At 43.2% G+C, this 18,527-nt stretch overlaps 1 protein-coding gene across 1 annotated transcript in view; it reads right to left on the bottom strand.

Moving 5' to 3' along the window:
* LOC126389150 (A disintegrin and metalloproteinase with thrombospondin motifs 2-like) overlaps positions 1-18,527 on the bottom strand; it is a 155,675-nt gene that overhangs the window by 18,066 nt on the left and 119,082 nt on the right. The window contains exons 5-10 of the mRNA XM_050042658.1: positions 6,768-6,851; positions 4,848-5,004; positions 3,483-3,588; positions 3,029-3,172; positions 918-1,050; positions 141-170 (exon numbers count right to left, since the gene is read on the bottom strand). Coding sequence (XP_049898615.1) covers positions 141-170; positions 918-1,050; positions 3,029-3,172; positions 3,483-3,588; positions 4,848-5,004; positions 6,768-6,851 — 654 coding nt within the window. The remainder of the gene's footprint in view (positions 1-140; positions 171-917; positions 1,051-3,028; positions 3,173-3,482; positions 3,589-4,847; positions 5,005-6,767; positions 6,852-18,527) is intronic.

Below are 18,527 nucleotides of genomic sequence, written 5' to 3'. Positions count from 1 at the left end.
CAGAGAAACAAAGTACAGTAAAAAGAAAAGTAAGGAGCAACATTACAAACAATTACTACTTCAGAGGACAAAGAGAAAAAAGAAAATCTGAGAAAACAAATGACGGGCCACATGTCTTCCGGGAGGTAGTGTTACCTTACCTGCGTTCCTGACTGGCCCGCCTTTTGTAGCTGAGGGGAATGGGTTTGACAAGAGAATACAGGGTGATCTAGCAATGTGTGCAAAGCCTCTGAACAAGCCCTTTGTCAATCAAGCAACAGCTTCCCAACAGCGTGCCACAGTGGCTTCACAGTCATAGAGTGGGTGAGGGTGACGGGGGGGGGGGGGGAGGTAAGATGCCTGGCGAGATGCTGAAGCTGGGTGAAGCTCGTCTAACTGTGACGGTTTGCGTTTACAAAAATACTGTTTGTGACAGGCTCATGTAAAGGCACTGTGGTATCAAGGTAAGTGTTGTGTTGAAATACTCTGTAATCTTAATTAACATTAATAAGTGCAAAAAGAAATAGCTATGAAAACCAATTACCTGCTTTTAAGCAAGATGCCAATCCCACCAGTGGCCGGGAGAGGAAAGCAGAGGACATCAGAAGAATGTGAATAGCTGTGTATGTGTTACTCTTTCATTACAATGCAGATCAGAGATAGATGTCAGTGCTGGGTTCAGTTCACTAGGAAAACCTTCAGAGCTCAAGAGCTCCCATACAAATGTATCTTTCACAGTGAAATTCAGCAAATTCTGATTTAACTGAATAGACTGAATTCAAAGTGAGTTTAGCCCAACTCTGAAAAGCTGCTTCATCTCAGGAGATAAAGTGATGCTAAGCTTGACTGGTGGCAACTGTTGTAGACGTTGCCTTCAGTGTGTTAGTAAACTCTAGCTATGTTAGTAAAGTGTCTATGAGACTATGGGGATCTCTTACCGCGGTGCACATCGTGTAGCCCACACCAAAGTCAAAGCGACACTGTTCGTTCATGGAGTAGTGCAAACCGGGAAGCTGGGGCAGTGATGGCCAGTTGTGGTCAAAGGGGTCGTCACGGAGACAATCATAGGAACTGCAAGAGGAGTCAAAGAATCTGATTAAGTTTTACTTTCTTTATTTTTGTCCAGTTACTTATGTCAGTACGCAGTATTAAAATTAGGGCTGCAACTAACGATTACTTTCACTTTTGAGTAGGGGTGGGAGAAAAAATCGATACAGCATAGTATCGCGATATTTTCGTGTGGCAATATCGTACTACCACACAGAGCCAAGTATTGATTTTTTTAAATTATCTAAATTATTACAAAAACAAATTTAACTTTAGGTAGCCCACTATAATAATATAATTGATTGCTTTTTCAGTCCACTAGATATGTTTTGCTCCTACAGTGAGATGAACTGACTGAAAACTTTATCTTACTAGATTAAACAGATGTTGCCAAAGTTTTCCTTTGAGGACAAAATTACAGTTGAAGAAGGTAATAAATCACAATATATTTTATCGCAATACTCAGCTTACCGCAACATATTTAAAATTGCAATAATATTGTATCATGACTTGAGTATCGCAATAATATCGTGGATCCCCTTGTGATTCCCACCTCTACTTCTGAGTAATACGATGGTTTCTTAAGTATGCTGTTTGTAACTCTGGAGCAAAAGAGCTGATTGTTGAGTCTTATTTCCAGGTTGTTAAATACTGATGCTTCTGGTTGTTGGTTCAGGCTGACTACCGGCCCAAAGCGTCAGTATTTGACGACCTGGAAGTGAGACTCAACAATCAATTCTCTCTCTCCAGAGTTACATACAGCACCGCTGAGGTGCTATAGTTTGGTCTATAACATGTTACAAAATAGTGAAAAAACCTCCAGTCCCCCAAGGCGATGTTTTCAGATCAGTTGTTTTGTCCAAACAAAAAGTTCAAAACCAAGAGATTTAAAATATACGATAGATAAAGATAAAGAGGGTTAAGAGGCAAATATTGATATTTGAAAAGTTTCAAACCATTTATTTTGGGCACTTTTACCTAAAACTAAACTGATTGATCAAAAAAACTGCTGATAATTCAAGTGTTGTAGGACCCTAACACCACCAAGCCGACAGTCAGCCACTGGAGTGTTTGTCACCCTATTTATTTGCAGTGTGTCGTGCACAGTTGGTCCAAGTTAGACCTTGCCGGCTTTTCTTTTTTTGCTGATTCAGGATGTTGAATCGCCATCAGAGACGGCTGAGCCCTTTGGTGAGTGAAATCACTCTGATTGGTAGTTCAGCTCAGTGCACCAGACGAGAAACAGAAGTGAGGAAAGCAATCAATCAGCTAAAGTAAAGAGGGCTCGTGATCGAAACAAACTTGTTTTATAAGTCCCTGAGCTCTTTAGCACTGCAGTTCCCAACTGGTCCAGCCATGGGCTAAATCAGTGGTTCCCAACTGGTGGTGACTTGGAAACCACTGATTTAGCAGAAATGGCTCGTAATTGTTTGTGTTATTGTTGGCTAGCGCATGGTAAATATCCTTTATTGTTTCAACATCAGGTTGTTTTGTTGATGTGCTAACTGGCTAATTAGCTTTTTGAATACATTCTGTTGGTCTGCAAGTTTAGTTGCTAGTTAGCTGTAGTCTTTGCTGTGAGTTCAAGTTCAACTTTTTGGCCGACACTCAGGCGATGAGAGCTGACACAACGGTTGGCCTTTCTCGCCACAATCTTTGATGTAGTATGTGTGGTGTGTCCGGGCCTTTAAACATAGTATGTGTGGTGGATTGCTGTGCTTAAACTTACCTAAACAAAGTATATAAAATGGATCTGATGGAAAGTTTAATCGAAACTTAAAATTTGGGTTTTCTCAGCTTGAAAACTACCACCATACCATATTGGCAGTATGACTTTGTAATATAATAACTTTAAGGATAATAACAAAATCAAACAAAAACGCAAATTCAGTCTAAAAATATTGAGGAAAGTACTGACCTTTAAAAAACCCATATAATGAAATGGTTGTATGAGTCTGTGTGTGTGTGTGTGTGTGTGTGTGTGTGTGTGTGTGTGTCTTACTGAAGGTAGCGTCCCAGCTCTTGCATGCTACATCTGGACCAGTGAAAGCGGTGGAAGGCAGCTTGCACCAGGGGAGCCATGATGCTGCCCATGTGCACCTCATCTCCACAGCGGTTCCCCTGACCATCGTGCTCCATCCCCAGCCTGCAGAGTGAGAGAGAGAGAGAGAGAGAGAGAGAGAGTGAGAGAGTGAGAGAGGGCTCAAAGGGGAAGTGAAGGGAAAGGAGATGAACAAGTAGAGACAGATTGGGAACATGTGGGAGGAGAGGAATAACAAGGAACAAAGGGAGGAGGGGGGGTCGTATTGTAGCAATTCTCTCATCAGATATCAGCTGAGGTGACTATTGAACCAGCACCGTAATAAATCAATACAGTCTTATAAGTGACTGCTTTGTTGTCTTTTGCTGTAGCATGAGAGCAGACTTGAAGACTTCATTATGACAAATGCACTTACACGTGTCCGGTCTCGTGTGCCACTACAAAGGCAGAGGAGAAACCGTCCTCATGGTTCAAAGTGCAGCTCCTCACTGGATGGCACATGCCTGTCACTGGGGCGTAACCTAGGCAAATAGGAAGAAAGACACAACGGTCAGGATGTGTCCTCTTAGTGTTGTGTTGTTCTGAAAGCTTTAGATTATTAAATGTAGGGCTGTATTGAATGAAATTTTTTCACGTTCGAGGCTTCTATTAAGGTTTTCGAATGCTGTAATTTTTTATGACTTCATAACCCTTCATCAATTCTCAATCTGAATAAAGTGAGTCAGCAGAGTATTTTTCATTGAATGAAATTTTTTAATGAATAATGTGCTGTTAGAATGCTGCTAGAACACATCGTGAATACAAGGACTGAGCGTTGCTGTGTATGTGTGTGTTTCAGAGAGTGAGAGATAGGGTAAGAGAAGGTGGAAGGTGGGCTATTGTAGGCAATGTTTCTGTAAATTATCAATAACTTACTCAGAACGCTGATTCGTCACTGTTTGACCTGTATGCCCAAACCTGTGATATTTCATCAGCTTTCCTGAACCTGCCCGACCCCCAGTATGTGGGGTGAACCACACATCACAACTACAAAGCCACCGCTGGAGTCTGATTCAACAAATAGTATGATACTAAAAAAAAAATCTGTGTAGCCTAATCTTTATCTGCAACTGTGCAGAAATACCAGGGTTAGACAGAATTTTCAATTTAACTCCATAAAGCGAAACATGCATCAGCTTAAAATATGTGCATTCGTGGGATGAAATTTATTTTGATAAACCATACTCATTTTTTTCCCCTTAAATCAGCGACCTACCTATCCAGAGATATGCATACTGTGAACTACTTACACATAGACACACACACACACACAGCACTCTTTAACACACATCCACATATGTGTGCATGTTTGTGTGTCTAATCCTAACCCTAAACCGTCACCTTCCACCCCTACATATGCCAATCTCCAACTCCCTGTGTGCTTGTCTGTCCTGTACTGCCTTTAATTGTGGGACTGTGGCTGGCCCTGCTCTGCCTATTGATTTTCTGCTGCTGAAGGCTGAGCCCAAGGGCAGCTGAAGGGCTTCTGGATAGCTAGGCCACTGCCTTTAGAGGCCTCTCCCCTGGGCCTGCCTGTTAGCCTGCACTCTGCTGCACAGAAAACCACCAACCACCAAACCCACAGCACACTATGCAGCTTTATAAGGCAGAGGAAGGAAGAGGGGAGTTTTCTGTGTATACCAAGGAGTTTAGGGTCCTCAAGAGGGTGGGCATGCACTTTGGATGTATGCGCTATGTGTTAAACAGTAAGGGTTTGATAAATGTTCATGTCTTTCTTTACCCTGCATGCCCGTCGGCCCAAATTCCTGCCGTGTGAGGAAGATGGCGTGATCGTGGTACTCGGCGTCCCCCGTGTCCTGCTTCTGCTGCAGGAAGGCCCAACGACACACGTTCTCCAGACTCTGAGAGGGGTTCCCCAGTTCAATCAGACTCATGGACTGGGAGGACAGAGACACACACACATGGGAAAGAGAGAAGGTTATACATAAACAGGGAACTAAAGCTGCCTCTAGTTTCAGTTCTGGTACAAAAAACATTTAATTCAACCCTGTAGGGGGCAGTGTCACAATGTTATATATTGTCAGCACATCTTGCAAATTGCTGAGGTGTACAACACACACACACACACACACACACACACACACACACACACACACCGAGGGATTCACAGTACTCACACAATAATGCTTAGGATGCTGTAGTGTTGATGGTTTCAATAATGAACATGAAACTGAACACAGAGCTGCCTATTAATGAGCTATGCACTAATAGTCAAAAACATGTCCAATTACAGACTATTTACTTTTGATTAAATGCATAACACCGACAACCACACTGATACCCAGATGCCAGCGATTCCTTCCATTCACCTTCACCTCTCATTCCCTTCCTCATTAGGATCTCCGCTCCCCTCCCCTTCCTCCCTACACTCTGCTGTAAAAGTCTTTCCATCTCTCTCCTCCACTGCTTCCTTTTTGCCTCGCTTTCTACATTTCCTTCGCCGTTTTCACACACGCACTATGCACGGCTGAATCAAACGGCGAAGGGTGTGTGTAGCGTGCTGCAGCGAAGACATATGGCCTGCCCCTGCACAAACACCCCTTAGACAGAGTGCGCTGTACATGCGTGCGTGCTTCATCATGTTCATCAGGTGCTTGTGTGTGTGTGTGTGTGTGTGTGTGTGTCAGTGGGTTTTTATGATCTTTAAAGATGTACTTGGAATGGTGTGTCATGTGTACATGTTGTGTTGGAGTGTGTGTGTGTGTGTGTGAAGTGTGTGGGTGTGTGGGTGCGCCTGCATTCAGGGTCACATAGCCAATCTGCAGGCTGTCTGGGTGCAGCGCTGTTGCCACGGTAATTGGGGATGATGGACAGCCAGAGCTTTGGCTGAAGCTGCATAGGGGCTGGCCCAGAATGACCAATGTAGGAGTGTGTGTGTGTGTGTGTGTGTGTGGGTGGGAGTGTGTGTTTCCACAGCTCCACTGGGACTGTGGACATGTAGAGAGGAGAGGAAGAGATAAGGCTACAGCAGCATAAGTGTATCACAGAGCACCTATCCAGCAATAAATTCCCCTGTATCATCCTGTGGGGTAATCCCTGCCCGTCTCCATTCCTGCCATCTCCTGCTTTATCTCTCTTTTTCCCTCTCTTCCACTCTTTCTCACCTCCCCTCTCCGGCACAGACAGGAAGATAGAATTACAGTCAAGAAGAAAAGGATGCTGCCCCCATCGTCCGGTCTCTTTGTTTATGAATGAGGGAGGGCTATCATTGATTGTTTATCTTTGCCTGGACTTCCCATGATTCTGTGCTGCAGCCTACTGGGAGGAAGGCTGATTGCATAACGGGCAGAGTTTCTGTGTGCTTTGGTGCTGAACTGTGAAGGCGTGCGACTTGAAAACACTCCCCTGGGATGCTGCATGCTTTTAGTTCCTCTTTTGCTCAGTCCACTGGAATAACAGGCTCCGGGCATCAGTGCGTGCTGATGAGTGCGTGCGTGTGTGTGTGTGTGTGTGTGTGTGTGTGTGTGTTTGTTTATAAGTGTGTGTGTACGACTTGGCTGTGCTTACTGTAGGTACTTAAAGCGATTGTGGAAAAATCCTAGTATCAAAGATAGCGCTGATAGAGAGACAAGGCATACACTTTTCAGGAATTGCATCTCAGTCGACTTTTCAGCAGAGCTCACGTCTCGTCAGGTCTTACCTTGCTGTAGCCCAGCATGATAATTCGCACCAGCACCACGTTGATCTTTGCTCCCAAAGACTGGTCATGGTAGATTTCATTCACCTGCAGTCACACAGAGAAACACAAGACAGAAGTCTCAATACAAGAAATTAAAAAGCATTCACTCAAGGGTGTGTAAGTTAGAGATCAGTGATAAGCCATTAATGAGGGCAAAGTTTGAATTTCCTAATAAGCCACCAGGTCTGCTGCTATATTAGTGAGTCATACATGTCAGTAAAGATGTTTTATGATAATCCATCAAGTCTGCAGCTGTAAATATTAAAGGCATACTACGCATGATTGTTGGATACGAAATTGAAGGTGAAAGCCAACCCCCAGATTCCCTCTCATTTGGCGTTTCACCTCGCTTCATTGTTTTTTTTTTCAGCACTGTTTCTCTTGGATGTCTGCTGCTTATGGTCAGGCACCTGTTCGCTACCCTTTTATAAAGCCCAGACGTCACCTTACTGATGTGAGGGGACACGCCCATAAATGTCCCGCACACAGAAAATAAGAAAAAAAAAGGGCAAATACAGGCAGATAAAAAGTTACATTTTACAAATGGCTTTTGGCAGATTTATAAACCCTTCTTATATGACTTTTACCCCTTTATAACGAAATGTGCACATGTGTGCAGGTTTTTAAAATGTGGGAAAAACCACAATAGATTGCTTTCCTATTGTCAGTAGACCAGAGATGTGTTCACGGCTCAGCAGGTGAGTATGGCTGAAGCCCCCTCGTGTACTTCAGTTGTACAGGCTGCAAAAATAAAATACATTTTGATTCCCTCTGTACACAACATATCTCTGTATCATGATGTTGTTGAATGTTATTTCTGGCCTACACAATTCAAGTAGCATCTTAATAGGCCTCACAATCAACAACTGTTTTACACATTTATACGTTTATTTTCGGCAATTGAAAAAACACAATGTCACATTCATATTGCAATGAATTGTGGGTTATTAAAACAGGGAAGTCTGCTGAATTCTGCACCCCAAGCAGACTCTCTGGAAGTCAGCAAATACGATGAAGTCCATTTGGATTCAACTGCTTTTTTTTTCTTCTTTTTTTTCTGGTGTGTCACAATGAGATAACAGCAGAAAACAACATTGAGACCAGTGAAAATGTTACAATGGTTACTTCATTTTTACTTCTCTTACTTAGTCATCTCTCTTCCAAACTCCGTGCTGACGCTTCTTGGACAGAGATGGACGTTTTTTTCTAGCACGTTATTGCATCGCATGGGCAAAGGGGCTAAAATTAGCGCTGCCGATTGGAGCTAACTGAACCTGGAGCCAATAAATGCCCGTGACTACTGCAGAGTCATTTGGGAGTGAATGCCGATCATAACCGTTTCCATTAAATACACAAGCCAGATATTAACAGGTGTTAGTTGGTCTATTTTTTCAGCATGAAGGGGGCTTTATTAACCATGACTAAAAACAGAGGTTGCAAATTACAAACCTGTTATAAAGGGTGCCTTATTAGGAAGAGCAAAGATCTGACTAAAGTCTCCCACCAGCAACATAGTGATATGAGAAACTAGAAGAGAAGTGAAGAGAAGAGCATGCCCCCAGAAAAAAGGGAGGAAAGGAGGTTGAGGAGAGTGCAAGAAACTCAGTTTCCCATGAGCACAGATGGAGAGGAGATGAAGAAAGAAAGATGCAAAGCAAGGAAAGAGCCTAATGCAAGGAAACAAGGTAATGTGTGACAAGGGAGATGAAGAGAGCATTATACTGGCAAAACACACAAACAAACAAACACACACACACACACACACACACACACACACACACACACACGCACACACACACACACACACACACACAAGGCAAGAAAGAGAGAGGGGTAAATTGGCGCAGGAGTTGAGGCCTGCTGTCCTCAGTGGCTGTGTGCGGTGCCTAATGAGGCAAAGGGATGTAAAAACAGACAGCCGTAATGAGATGGCTGATGGACACGCTGTGGAGACAGACACACACAGACTGTACACACACACACACACTCACACGCACGCACGCACAGACGAAGAACAAAATTGCAGACACACCCAGCGAGAGAAAGGTATGAGAGAGAGTTGAGAAAAAATGCTACGAATAGAGACAGAGAGGCAGGGGGAAGGAGACTGAGCGGAGAGGGGAGAGGGAGCACAGAGGCAAAGTGAGGAAAGAGAAGGAGCTAAGAAGGGAGTGGAAACGATGCGTTCTTAGAAAACAAATGTAGCGTGGAGCTGCGGGTTTTTAAAAGAAGCGGGGTGAAATTCGGAGTAATCTAATGCTGTGTTCCACGCGTGGTGTTAAGTCGTAAATTCCAGCACGCTATTAGGAAAAATGCAGCGGAGTGATCCTTCAAGTCAGAATGCTAATTTGTTAGCCACAAACTGCCTGGCATTAATTTATCTGATTACATCAACGCATAAACATGGCAACTACGCAAAGGCTTAATGGCTTTACATCATTTTCAGAAACCTCTAAATATGTCATGTTTGATCGTCAGTATCGGCCCTTGTGTTATTAGAAACATCTGGTAAATGACTGAATATACTAATTAACCCCCTAAAATATAAAGTTTAAAGTTGCCAGCATTCCTAGCTAGCTCGCTAATGTAGTTAAATGCCACTAAAATTAGCGGTTTCGGTGGAGGCTGCATTTTACGTCAGGAGAGTCGGACCTTGTGGGCATCCGTGTGTTTGTTTCCAAGCTGGAACACTAGAAGCAATGGAGGCTGTCATTAGTCTGTGACAGTACTGTGACTGGGACTGTTTGACCTTCAAATGGGAATGGAACAGAGCATTACGTGAGGGAAAGAAGAGAGCAATATGTAAGGTAGTGATCATGAGGCACTGGAAGGCAATGCAACCACATTAAGAGTACTCCAGCTATTTTGGTACTGCACTTTCACAAAGTCAAGGAACTTGCAAGAAACAGATTAAGATATAAATGATTACAAATTAATGCAGAGGCTGAGATTTCCTGAGTTTTAACCAACTGTATGGGTCAAAAACGCTGCATCCTTGCCTAGTCAGTGGTCACATCTTTGAAACTCCAAGCCAAAACTGATTTTGTCAAGTACTTTCCCACAGACTTAACAAAGCTGAGATCCATTGTCCTGTGCAATACCTGTAATTCCTGCAGGACTATAACTGAGACATATTCCTGAGGGGCTTTTCATATTCCCAAGGGACTTTTTTGTAGTACAACTTTTATTTGTAATATTCTGACATGGATGGGACCTGCTAAAAAAATGTCTCAAGGGATCTATCTTGATGTAATAACTTATTATGTATGAAAGATTCTTCTGTTGCTGTTTTACAGCCTCATCTGCAAAGTAACTAGTCACTATACACTCATCAGGCCACTTTATTAGGTACACCTTGCTAGTACCAGGTTGAACCCCTTTTGCCTTCAGAGCCGCCTTAATTTTTCCTGTCATAGATTCAACAAGGTGCTGGAAACATTCCTCAGAGATTTTGGTCCATATTGACATGATAGCATCACACAGTTGCTGCAGATTTGTCGGCTGCACATCCATGATGTGAATCTCCTGTTCCACCACATCCCAAAGGTGCTCTATTGGACTGAGATCTGGTGACCCAAAGTGTGCCAAGAAAATATCCCCCACACCATTACACCACCAGCAGCCTGAACCGTTGATACAAGGCAGGATGGATCCATGCTTTCATGTTGTTTACACCAAATTCTGACCCTACTATCTGAATGTCGCAGCAGAAATCCAGACTCATCAGACCAGGCAACGTTTTTCCAATCCTCTATTGTCCAGTTTTGGTGAGCCTGTGTGAACTGTAGCCTCAGTTTCCTGTTGTTAGCTGACAGGAGTGGCACCTGGTATCGTCTTCTGCTGCTGTAGCCCATCTGCTTCAAGATTGGACATGTTATTGGTTCAGAGATGGTCTTCTGCAGACCTTGGTTGTAATGAGTGGTTATTTGAGTTACTGTTGCCTTTCTATCATCTTGAACCAGTCTGGGAATTTTTCCTCTGACCTCTGACATCAACAAGGCATTTTCGTCCAGAGAACTGCTGCTCACTGGATATTTTCCCTTTTGGGGCCATCCTCTGTAAACCCTAGAGATAGTTGTGTGTGAATATCCCAGTAGATCAGCAGTTTCTGAAATACTCAGACCAGTCTGTCCGGCACCAACAACCATGCCACATCCAAAGTCACTTAAATCACCTTTCTTCCCCATTCTGACGCTTGGTTTGCACTTCAGCAGGTTGTCTTGACCATGTCTACATGCCTAAATGCATTGAGATGTTGCCACGTGATTGGCTGATTAGCTATTTGTGTTAACAAGCAGATGAACAGGTGTACCAGGTGAACATATATATGTCTAGGGGTAAAAGGTACAATATCTCCCTCTGTAATGTCATTAGTTGAAATATAAAGTGGCATAAAATGAAAAAACAGAAAGTACAAATTACAACAATGTGGTGACCCATTTATTTTGGAAGGCTGCAATCACATGACCAATGCGCTGACAGGATTAAAGAAGGAAGCAGTCCTAAGCTGTCCGTTAAGGAGGCAGGTTAAGTGGTGGATGGTCCACAAAATAGACTTTCCCCAGGAGACTGTGTGAACTTTGAATAAGCTGTGAGTCATTTTAAGGTACATCCTCCCTAAACCTGACCACACTCTCTTTAAACCAAACCAGACCTCCGTAACTTCGCGTTAAGTGTGTAACTTGATGTTAAGGACAAACATGGGTTGCATTTTTTTAGGACATCATATGAACGGTTACATGAGGATACTTTGACTTGTACCCTTTTACCTTCCACAACTGTACAACGTACAAAGTTGAGAGGGAGAAAGCTATGGTGTTAAAATGAATCTTATTTTTTTAATATCCTTTCCGTGTTTGATAATGAGCTTCAGTTCCTGAAATGAAGGACGGAGGAGTAAGGGACGAGTTTTAGAGTGAGGGACATGAGAGAAAACGGGGAGGGAAAAGTTTTCTTTCAGCGACCTTCAGTCCCACGTTTTGGATGCTCCTTTTACACATTGAAAAAGATACGGAGTTGCTAGGCAACCACCAAACAAAGACAGAGTTCTGTTGTCTTCTCAGTTTGACCCTGTCTGAGACAGTTGGTGTGTGCGCGCGTGTATGTGAGACTGAGTGTGTAAGCAGTTTTCATCTTGCCTGTCTGTCTGGCTACCTACTGGTATTTCTGTCTCATTCGGTAACATTTGTCTCACTCCCTCGTTATCTTGGCAGGCTGAAGTATACGTGAGTAAGTGACACATAATGACTCTGTGTGTGTGTGTGTGTGTGTAGCGGTGTTTGTTTGTCTGAGATGACACAGACACTTGGGTGGGTCAGTTCACACTTGGCCTGATCCGGCCCGTTTCCTTGACAACTGTTAGGCCAATTAGGGGCGGCTGACTTCCAGGTGACCCCAACACTACAATGTCCAATCTAATGAGACACACAAACACACATTTTCTGCGGAGTAATGTCATTGCGCTCTCAACTTTAGCTTCATGTGTCACTTGCATACAGTTGGACACTTTGCAGACATGCGCTGTACACAGATATGGCACGATTCATAAGCCCAAACACACCCATATACTCACACACACACGCGCAGCAACACACAGTTCCTTGTTAACAACTCTACAGGCATGTCTCTCATTAATGTTGTTGAAGGGCGACGCCAGGTGTCATTACTTACCACCTGGGCTACAGGTAACCAAAGTGGTAGTAGTAGATTTGCCCAGCTGAGTGTGTGTGTGTGTGTCTGACTGTCTGTCTGTGTACTAACTAATGCAGGCCTAGAGGTCAGCAAGGCGCAAAATCATTACTATCAGATAAATAATGCAGCCACGGCCTGTCACTTAATCAGGCACTGTGTAGGAATTTCTCCCATCTAGTGTTGAGATCGTATATTGCATTCAAACAGATAGCGCACTCTAGCGCCTCACTGTTTCAAACGCGCATTGCAACAACGGTAGATGCTGTGTACCAAAAAGCTATGATAACATTGATGAAACCATGTCATACGATACTTCATGGAGTATTCATTCAGGCTCCTGCACAGATACACGCGACGCGAGTTGACCAACCCCCTCCTCACCATGCTGGCTGTGTTTACAATGTAGGACTGTTGGGATGGGTGTAAATCGAAACAAACCAATCACGTCTTGTCTTTTGACAACTGACAAGTGGCTCAAACTCACAAACCTCATCCCTCTCCACGCAACACTGTGTCGCAACACTGCAACACTGCGTCGCTAACAGCGGCTAACAGCTGTTAGCAACCAGCGCCGCTAACAGCGGCTAAGCGCTGTTAGCTGTGATTCTCCTTTAGCAGCTCTCTCCACCTGGGAAAGGCTACCCCGATGTTGACCCTCGTTTTTTGAAATCGCCGGTCACGTTGCCTTTTTGCCTTTTTTCAAATGCACCGGCACTTGTGACTAGCCTGCTTGCTGCTGCTTTTCATCACTCTACCTGCAGGCGGAAACCGGAAACCGACAAGTGAAAACGCGAAAGGCGATTCCATATTTCTCAAGTATGTCCCTGTATTTTCAAGATGGCGCACGTACATGATGAGACACCGGTCGCAATGTATATGTAAATGAGAATTTCGGAGCATACGGACATACTTAGATACGCTGATGGAGGTAAATACACATGTGCCTTTAACACTGCAAGTGGGAGGACGAAATGAAGAGAGACTGTGGGAGAAAAATGGCAAAGGAGCAGCGAGAAGTGAATTAAAGTCAGTAATTGTTTAAACATATATTGCAGGTAAGATTAAAGTGTTTAACCTATAAATGGATAATAAGGATTTTGTTGTATACGTGCATCATAATTGGAAATATAGGCCTCTTCTACTCATGTTTACAAACAAAAGTTGTGTAATTAAACCATAAGCAGCGTCAGGAAACGTTAATAACCTCAATTCTGCCGTTGTTGGTCTGCATTTTTACAACCTGTTAATCAGATTGTTTTTCAGTGTCAGTGTTGGGTTCCAGATTCAATTAAAATCTGAAGCATGAAAGAGAAGAGGGGGCACAGAGATGTTAAGTGTGTGTTAAAAAGCAAAGCATTTCTCTAAAAGTGAGATCAAGGGAGGGATAGTTCACACTGGAACCCAAGAACGAGAGACACGAGCGCTTCTGTCTACTTTTAATCTGCAGTTTGTTAGCTGCTGGCACCTCATCCACAGGTTCACACCTACATTTAGTATTACAGTGACACCTTGCTGTACATATTCAAATGTATGTAAGGTAAGAATTAGCCTATTTCTGTCTGGATTTGTCAATTAAAATAATTTAAAATACATTCAAGATAACTGTGTTATAATATGGACATTTTCACAGTGTTTCATACACCAAGCTCATGTGTTTAAATCAACTTATCATGGAGAGTGGGCTTCACTTAATAGGCAATGAAATTTTGTCAGGAAACATTTTGAAAATGTGCATTAAAAACACTCTCAGCTGCCGATGAGACAGAACTGAGTCATCAAATAAAATTTGGCTAGAGTGCGACATAAATTAGATAAGACTTTGGACAGCTTCTCTACATCTTTTTTGTCAACACACATGGGAATATTTAAAAACTGAGACCCAGGATTTTGACAGTGCTCCTTACATATCTGTGACACCTCCAGCTAACAAGGTGTCTATTATTACCTGGACTACCTCTCCTTTCCCAGCTCTTCCTGCCACTTATTAATGTGACTTTTCACTGCCTCCAGGAGCTTTGGTAAAGACAAGACTGAACGATCTGCACCACTTCCAGACAGCTCTTGCAGAAATGATTCTTATCACATGCAGGAGGCATAAAAGTGCAGACAAAATACACCTCAGTATGCCAATATGCATCATTAAAATTAAACACACACGTGAGCCGCCCTCACCAGCGGTGACTATCCATATCCACGGAGAGCGTGATTAACACTTAGCGGCACCTCTCGAAAGGTCTCCGTTAATGGGTGAGACAGACAGGTAGACAGACAGATTACTGTTGGCCACTAAATCTATCACTATGATGTTCGCCACAGGAAGATTACGGCACAATGGCCTCCACTTGGCATTTGGCACACTGCATATTTTACGGGATTTGCCACAACATTGTTGCGACAACACTCGTGCTTTCAAAAGGCCCGTATCAGCCCACTTTGTCACCTGTGGTACAGGCCAGACCCCTTTCCTTTTCGATTTCTTCTCCTTCTTCCTTTGTCTCTCCGGATTCAATGATAATTGTCTTGCATTTCTGATTTTTTTTTTTCTTGTTTGTGTTCTCTTCCTTGTCCAAATCACACTCAACATATGTCACACGCTGCTTAGGTCGACTCCATCTGCGTTCTTTTCTGTTGTTTTTTTTTTTTAATGAAATCGCCCACTCAGCTGTTAGTAACAAGCAGTGACGTAGGTTAGAGCGCTGATGATAATAACAATAATACCTGAAAGGGTTAGTTTGAACTTTTTGAAATGGGGTTGGATGACGTTCAGCATGCGCCCAGTTTGGAGGAGCATGCAGGAGTACCACCACAGAAGCGAAGCAATGTACTGCTGTGTGTGTTTTCCTGCCCTGCCTGCTAAGTTTCAGCTGTCCCTCACCAGTCCTGCACTCACCTCACCTCATGCTCACCTGTATTCAGTCATTTCCTTCTTAGACCAGCCAAGTTCCTTTCCTCTTTGTCAGTTCGTCTTCATCTTTTGTTTCTGTTGTCTGGATTCATACATGTGCCTGCCTGCTATCACCTGATTCTGGGACTCTATCCTGTCATCTGTTGTCTGCATGTGGGTCCAATCCTGCTACCTGCTCCTCAAAACATGGTATTTAATTAACTATAAATGTACTCCACATTTTTTTAATGTACAAAGACAGAGAGTCACACGCTTAAAATAAATAACTTGTGCATATATTTGCATGCACATTCTCACTCATTGATAGATCGAAAAACAGTGAATAATCAAGCCACGTGGTCAGACCTATTCTTGTCCATTGATGCAAAGATACAGAGCAGGGAAGGGAGGTAAACACATGGGAAAGGAGTGGGAAGCAGAATTACCAATACACACATTTAACTCAACCTACACATTAACACACACACACACACACACACACACACACACACACACACACACTTTGACACTCCTGTTGAACTTAGCAGACAGGATTTAGTGGTTTTCTATGGGAGCACTTTGATGTCTTGCAGACAGCAGTACCACCCCCTACCCTCCGACACACACGCACACGCAAATTGTCCACCTTGACCCTTAGCTTATTTCAGCAGTCATCCAAACTAACAGAAAGACAGAGAGTAGAGGAGGAAGATGCAGATAGTAATTACAATGCATACATTGTTTTACAGAATAACCTCTTGTACAGAAGCGCAAGTGCTTCAGTTATCCTTTACAGGAGGCCGTACAACATTGTAACAACTGCTGCAACAAAAGACAGATGATGACTTCACTGACTTTTTCTAGGTGTGTTGAAAGTGTAAACATGAATACTCATATGACAGCCTTTCTGTCAGACACTCAATTCAGCCTGAAAGTACGGAGAGGAATCGAGAGGATGAATTAAAGGAGAGAACAGGTGGAAGAAGGAAAAATACTGGAGCGGGACAGGAGCTGAGGAGACATCATGACATAAAGTTAAAGGTTTTACAATGTCAAAACAGTGCCCTTATTTCAGAAAGGAAAAGTATTACTTCCTTTCTAAAAAACTCACCTGCTTATGAATACCTTTAGAGGGCACCTGTGGCAAATATATACTCTCAAGTCTGTCTCTCCTTATCCTAAATTTACCGAGCACGTCTTCCCATAAACCTGTGTCATCACTCACATTATGCTTAGAAAGTTTTTTAACATCGTTGAGGATTTGTTGCCATAAACTAACCAAGTCAGGGTGGAGTAACAATGCAAAAGAGCTCAGTGTGGAGCGACTCCGTGCTGCTGAGCGAGTGAGAGAAAGACAGAGAGGGGAAGATATAAAACAGAGAGAGAGAAAGAGAGCACACCCATCCTGAAGTGAGCAAAGCAAACTTTCAAGAAGAAAGTCGCCCAGATGCCACGCGTGGGAGGCAGCCCTTATTTATTTATTTCTGTTTATCTGGCTGTCAGTAATTTATTCCGAATGTGCTGTTTAAAATACTCCTTCTCCCTCTGTCTCTCCATCTCTTCCCCACAGATTAGAGGGGGGCTGCGACAGGGCTGCGTATTCCCTTCTCCTATATTGTCTAACAAATATCTAAAAGGGGAGGCAGAGAGCACAGCGGCTCTTGTTCTTTCTCAAGCGCTGAGCTGAGACAAAGAGGTGTGGTAGGATTTGTTGCTGTATGCTTGCACCTGCTTAACAGTCGGAGATTGGCTCCTTGCGCAGTGGGTCGCAATACAAGCGAAAGCAAACAAGGAGCACGCACACAAACAGACGCGCACACACGTATGCGATGGGCGCACGCGTACAAATGCGTGCAAACAGCACTCTCGCCACAGGTTTAATTTGCAAAGATTAAAGTCTGCAGTGTGTTTAGTGTCACATCAACACACGAGCGCATGGACACACACACACACACACACACACACACACACCTGGGAGTTTGAGTGCTTGGCTAAGTGTTGTTGTGGCCTGGAGCATACTGCCTGCTGTTTCTGCATCTCTCTCACTCTTTTCCTCTCTTTCAGACACACACAAACACACTCACGATGAATGATGACATGACACAAAGCCTGATGAAATGATATGTAGGAGCCCCTTCAGAGCACAGGGCACACCTAACACACACACATACACACACACACACTCACACTCACTCAAACAAATGAAATCTCATCATATTCAGATAGAGAAGAAAGGATTACCCGCGGCTGATTGCTGGATGAGAACATGTAGGAAGGGAATTGAATCCTCATTCAGTTGGTGTGTGTGTGTGTGTGTGTGTGTGTGTGTGCATGTGTGTGTGTGTGTGTGTGTGTGTGTTACCCTCTTTCTTTGACCTCTCTGTGACTTACTTTCCATTCAACTCAAATGGAACAGTTTTCCCATTAAATGATTTTATTTTTCAGAGGAAGACAACGAATGTCATTTTGGGACATTTGGGATGATGGGTGTGCATGAAGATGCATTTATGTTTGCGTGTGGTTGCATGTGTGATGTGCAGTCAGTGGTGGACAAAGCACTCGGGCCCTTTACTTGGTTAAAGGCACTAATACCACATTGTAAAAATACTCCACTGTATTAAAAACCTTACTTAAGTAAAAGTTTGTTTTTGGATTCATCTTACAGCTGCATCTATGTGTATGTTGCATTTTTCTGCTGTTGACGTGGTTGCGCTTATTTTAACTTCTTTATTTACTAATGGGCGGTTTGGTCCACAGCAATGTGTCATAATGCACAAGTTTCAGAGGTTTTAAAGAAATACCTTAAAACATGGCTCAAGACAAACCAGTCATATGATCACTGACATTTGTATGAAACCACCTGTTTTCTGGGACTATATCATGTATATTTTGTATGACGTTTTATATGTGATGTACTGCAAATTTGCAAACTGTTCTGCTTTTAATTCTTTGAATTGTACTGTATTGTTTTTTTAATATTTTTCTGTCCAGGGGCTGCAGATAAAAATTGGTCCGACAAGCTGTCAGAGTAAGCATGGAGCCCACACTGTAACTAACTGCACTCCCTGAAGAAATATTATCATATTTTTTGAAAAATGAAAGAGTGATTCCAGAGAGAAGCAGACAGAGGGGTCTACAGTCTGTGT

This window comes from Epinephelus moara, chromosome 4 (genome assembly GCF_006386435.1).
Source record: "Epinephelus moara isolate mb chromosome 4, YSFRI_EMoa_1.0, whole genome shotgun sequence".
Taxonomy (NCBI): Eukaryota; Metazoa; Chordata; class Actinopteri; order Perciformes; family Serranidae; genus Epinephelus; species Epinephelus moara.
The sequence above is the reverse complement of the archived record's forward strand: the minus strand, read 5'-3'. Positions and strand labels throughout refer to the sequence as shown.